Source organism: Dipteris shenzhenensis, chromosome 15 (genome assembly GCF_047967505.1).
Source record: "Dipteris shenzhenensis isolate YYH24624 ecotype China chromosome 15, Dip_SZ_1.0, whole genome shotgun sequence".
In the NCBI taxonomy this organism is placed as follows: Eukaryota; Viridiplantae; Streptophyta; class Polypodiopsida; order Gleicheniales; family Dipteridaceae; genus Dipteris; species Dipteris shenzhenensis.
In genome coordinates this window covers 21,464,167-21,469,073 of record NC_141610.1, presented here as the reverse complement: position 1 = coordinate 21,469,073, position 4,907 = coordinate 21,464,167, and the positions used below count along the sequence as shown (strand labels likewise).

The 4,907-nt window shown below is 40.6% G+C and overlaps 1 protein-coding gene across 1 annotated transcript; it reads right to left on the bottom strand.

Moving 5' to 3' along the window:
• Window positions 1-2,262: 2,262 nt before the first annotated feature.
• Window positions 2,263-4,211, bottom strand: LOC147893529 (bidirectional sugar transporter SWEET4-like). Its single transcript, XM_087386612.1, has 6 exons — window positions 3,953-4,211; window positions 3,697-3,733; window positions 3,279-3,495; window positions 3,040-3,201; window positions 2,733-2,852; window positions 2,263-2,575 (listed from the first exon to the last, which is right to left on the bottom strand). Exons 1-6 carry the CDS (start codon window positions 3,990-3,992, stop codon window positions 2,324-2,326), a joined length of 828 nt encoding a protein of 275 aa, XP_087242738.1. The 5' UTR covers window positions 3,993-4,211; the 3' UTR covers window positions 2,263-2,323.
• Window positions 4,212-4,907: the final 696 nt, after the last annotated feature.

Sequence of the window (4,907 nt, the reverse complement as noted above, 5' to 3'; positions counted from 1 at the left end):
ATTTTATGCCACGGTTCTTTCGTGTGGTCAGTGACCTATTTTGCCAACCCCCAGTCGACCGTTTTGGGTGGACTGGGTCGGTCACCCAATTAGGTCCAATTAACTATGACTAGTGGCTATATAAGAGCAAGCCTGTGAAGCCCATTTTATCACTGGCTACAGCAACCTTGATTCCTTAGCATCCAACCTCCGTCTTCTACTGTTTCTAGCTCGCCATCGAAGCTTCTTTCACAGGAGTGCACGGCTAGGAGGCAGCGCCATATATTGTATCAGTTTTACAGTAATCAAATTTTTGATTCTCCATACTATCTGTTTTCTCTCTTGCATATGAGATCCTATTATCTGTTGAGCACAGACGTTGTATTGTTTTCTTACAATGCATACCTTTGTTTTCTAACAAGGACACTTATTATATTATAATGAGAAACATATTTTAACAATAAACCCAATTTAACACTTGCATTTTTTCATAGGTTTCTTCATACATTGCTTCCAAAGCATAGCATGCTCTCATGATAGTCCAAGAAAGAGGAAAAACAAGTTATTGCAAGAGTGGATATGACTATACCTCGATCCATACTTTCTCAAATGATTATATTCTTTATAATAATGCATAGGATCATGACCTAGTTTGTTTCAAATATGGAGCACTATGAAATACGCAAGATTTACAAGGGGCAAAGATACCAAAGAAGCTATTGAAACATGTGGCTATCATTCTGAGGCTAAAATATATCTTTCATTTTGTTTCATTGGCCCAACTTACGGAGTAGGAGGTCATGTTGAGAATCAATCATGTCTTGATAGGAAAGTATGGCACTACATAGAGAGAAAGTGCCCAAATTTTAAAGATGAGCCTTTCCATTTTTGTCTTGGATTATTGAGGGGTTATCTAGGGATTGTGTCAATTCCTTTGTAACAATCACATCTTGTTCTACATTGACAATCATAGTTATAAACTATAATATTCCTATGTGGCTTACCATAAAGAAGGGATCTAGCATGCTACTATGCCACAAAAAAAGGGGAGAATAACATGGATGTGTACCTTATAGCATTAGTGGATGAGGCGTGGCTTACCATAAAGAAGGGATCTTCTTGAAACCCTAGGAGAAGAACATGGATGTGTACCTTTTGGCATTAAGATGAGGGGCATTAGTGGATGAGGTTCATGTAGCATAGCATTGACCCCACCATGAGCAATGGACAAAAGAGAACTAATTTTATAGGGGATTTTAGAGAACTAATATTATAGGGCATTTTATAGTGATGATAAACACCATTGAACACGATAAACTATTTCAAGTTGATACTTACATATTTTTAGAGCACGTCTAAGATTTGTGTGGGTGCATGTTAATTGGTATGCCCCTTAGGCTTTGGTCTATTACTATGTTGCTTTTCTTAGTTTTTAGTGAAAAATATTGCTTTTCTTAGTTGTTAGTGCAAAATATTCCTTTGATACACTCAAAATCAAAATTTAGAGTTCTATGAGTTTTGTCCTACACTCTCCCTTTGTGAGTTTTATTCTACACTCTCCCTTTGTGAGTTTTGCCCTACACTCTCCCTTCTCACCCATGCCAAGAATGGGTTTTGTACCTCTCCCTTCTCACGCATGCAAGAATGGGTTTTGTACTTAGAATCAAAATTTAGAGCTGTGTGTGTTTTGTTTTACACCTCCCTTTTCACACCCTTTGATAGTTATGATCGTCCAACTACATCATTGTAGCATGGAGTCCAATTACATGATTGTGGCATGGAGCTTTTGTATTGAGGCGTATTGGTGGAGGGCAATTAAAACGTCCTTATATGTATACCGCATGGGGACAAACACACTCCCCCACACAAGCTTTGAGAATGATCCTTTGAAGAATCAATGACAAAATGTTTCTATTTCCTTTTCCACTTCTTGAAATGACACTTGAAGAAGCTCATGTGAATCGATGACAAAATAGTTATGATCATCCAATTGCGTGATTGGGGAATGGAGCTCTTGTATTGAGGCATATGGCTGGAGGGCAATTCACACATCCTCATATGTATATCACATGGGGGTGCACACCCCCACACACATAGTACAAGTAGCAGAGAATGATCCTTTGAAGATCAATGACAAAAATGTTTCTATTTCCGTTTCTTTTTTGGGCAAATTTTTCTTTTTGGGCAAATTCTATTTCCTTTTCCACTTCTTGAAAATGACACTTGAAAATCATGCAACGTCCATAATGGTGATTCTTAAAGTCCATAATGATATTTTTTAAGAATCGATGACAAAATGTTTCTATTTCCTTTTCCACTTCTAGAAAATGGCACTTAAAGAAGCTCATGCGACGTCCATAGTGATATCTGGTGGAAGTGTGCATTCACACACACTTAATTCCACATTAGCAGTGGAAATTTGCCTTGCTTTCTGTTGGGGCTTCCTAGATGCTGGAGCTCCGCTATGAGCCAAGGAAACTTCCATGGCATTAGAAATCTTCTCGCACTCTAGCTCTGTGATCGGTACAACGTTTTTGTATAATGCATACAATACAAGCTGTATGATTCCGAACAAGCATCCCAATCCATTCGGTATCTGCATTGAGGAGCAAAGGTATATAATTGGCACAAGACTGTTATCCACAATACAAACTTCAGTACCTAAACTTGATTAAAGCCCTAGAGCTGTTCGACAGAATATAATGTAGTGGATACTTAATTTAAGAGCAAAAGCTACAATGTATGATATTTACAGCGACAAATACGTCTTTGGTTACGAGAGAATAGCCAAACCATACGACACCATTGCTTAAGTTAAACACACAGAGTAGAAAGGGCATGTATTCTACGCTTCTGCTCCGGATCACCATGCCCTAGCCAAAAAAGTAATTAGCTGTAATGAGCCACAATCTGAGCAACGTATGCAATTTATAGAAAGCAAGCTCATAGAGATTGCAACCGAAGTCCTAAACTCTCTCTCTTTCTGCTACTAACATTCGGTGGCTGACAGGAATGCTAGACTGTAATAAACTTTACAAGACTTAACGGGGTGCAACTTACCATAATTGACAAGGGAGAAGCATACATAGAGACGGTCACCAAAACGCACATTATGCCTGTGACCAGCTGGCGGGTATTCAGCTTATGAAGCCCAAAGACAACTGATATAAAGAGGACTGAGTATGCAACGACGATTGAGATAATCCATTTCATCATTTGCAGCTGCACACACGGCCTTTGTTAGCATGATCTATGAACAACTTGTGTCGCAGTCTATCGTGAATCACTTTGACATTTACCTTCTTGGCTGTAACGGTAAATTTGAGGAAGACGAGAATGTAAAACAATTCAAGAGCAACTCCGAAGCCATTGATGGTTATGATGAGGACGCTGCGTGGCTTTACAAAGGGCATCCCGTATAGCACCCACAACATGCAGCTGAACAGAGAGCATACATACGGGAGTCCACAAAAGTCCTCTGTTGATCGCTTTTTGATAATGCGCACGAATGTCGCTCTGCACAAATGGCACAATAAGTGAAAAAAGTGGCAAAACAGTCTGAAGCGTGTTCAATATTGTGCCAATACAAGGCTGATGTAACCGCAGAGGATGGCGAAATCCGTATAAGTTTATTAAGCGCCTCAGCTAGGAGCTTCATTCGAGAATCGCAAGCTCCATAGCTGTGCCTTGTAAGGCTAGGACCTTTAATGTGCTTACAATGGTGCCAAGAACATTGCCGTTGATGTTGCATTTCCTGCTCACAAGACACCAGAGCAAGCTGTCCAAGTTAGGAGAAGTACTTCTCGGGCGTAATCGCAAACAATAATAATAGAAGGAACCTTGCAACAGTCTAACCGTGAGCTAGCAGGGGTCTGTCTCTCTTTCTCTCTCCCCCATCTCTATATAATCTGTTCCAAATATGTCAATCGAAACGAAATGGGCGTTTTTCAGTTGGAGAGGCAGGTTGACCTACCAATCGCTCCAAGGGCAAATTTCAGAATATTGGGCTGCATGGCGAGACGTTACGAGGTCCAAACTTAATGACGGAAATCTTTAGTTACCAACGGCACAGATCCGGCGTAGGGCAAGAAAGTTGAAAACTGCAAAACCGGACGGTGTGATTGGGAAGAGCTCGAGTCGGGTGCAAGGTGGCAAGTGTAGCTACTTCTCATATGCTTTATAGTCCTTGGTGGGTGTTTGTATGTGCTGAAAATTTTATAGTATGAACACCACCTTCTCCATCTTCACCCTCTTGTAAAAGATAATCTTTCCCGTCTCCATCCCTGCATCTTTCCTCTACTCCCATGTATATATATAATATGTGTACATATATATATATATTCAGTCAGGAGAATACATTAACGAGAATCTTTCGGAATTGCATGGATCTGAAAAAGTAGCATGGCTGATGTAGCGTCGTGCACATAGACTATTCCTTTGCAAAGTTTGATGGGCACGTTATCAATCATTATCGTGCGTATTTCGTTTCAGTACTTGATCGCTCCGAACACCAAGTTGCCTAGCTTTTCAGAATTCTGGCTTGAAGTGGCTTCTGATAAATCAGATCGATCAAGTGGCCTAGCTGTATTATTCGACTTGACTTTATCCGGGCAACTCTTCGTACCCGTTTCCAGCCACCTCTTACCGTCACGGCATTTGCATGCAGGTTTGTGTCACGAGTCATTTGCGACTCGCGTTCTTCTGAAGAGCAGATTGATTCGAGTCCATTGTCCAAGCATGCGGGATGTTCTCAAATCACAAAGCAGATCTATAGCTAGAGAGTACCTTGCGGAGCATGGATGTCAGCGTGTCTCTGCATGTCGTGCTGCCACTTTTCTAATAGCTGTGGGCGTAGGACACGACTTGTAAATGGGAAGAAATCTTGTGACTTGTAAATTTTGATATACGTTTTTGCCCGTAACGAGTTT

Bases quoted from the DNA above. Each gene is read 5' to 3' on its own strand.
- LOC147893529 (XM_087386612.1), bottom strand. From the start codon at position 3,992: ATGCAGCCCAATATTCTGAAATTTGCCCTTGGAGCGATTG. The intron at 3,496-3,696 runs GTAAGCACATTA...CCATTTGTGCAG, and splicing joins GCAATGTTCTTGGCACCATT to AGCGACATTCGTGCGCATTA. The intron at 2,853-3,039 runs GTAAGTTGCACC...TTTTTTGGCTAG, and splicing joins CTTCTCCCTTGTCAATTATG to GGCATGGTGATCCGGAGCAG.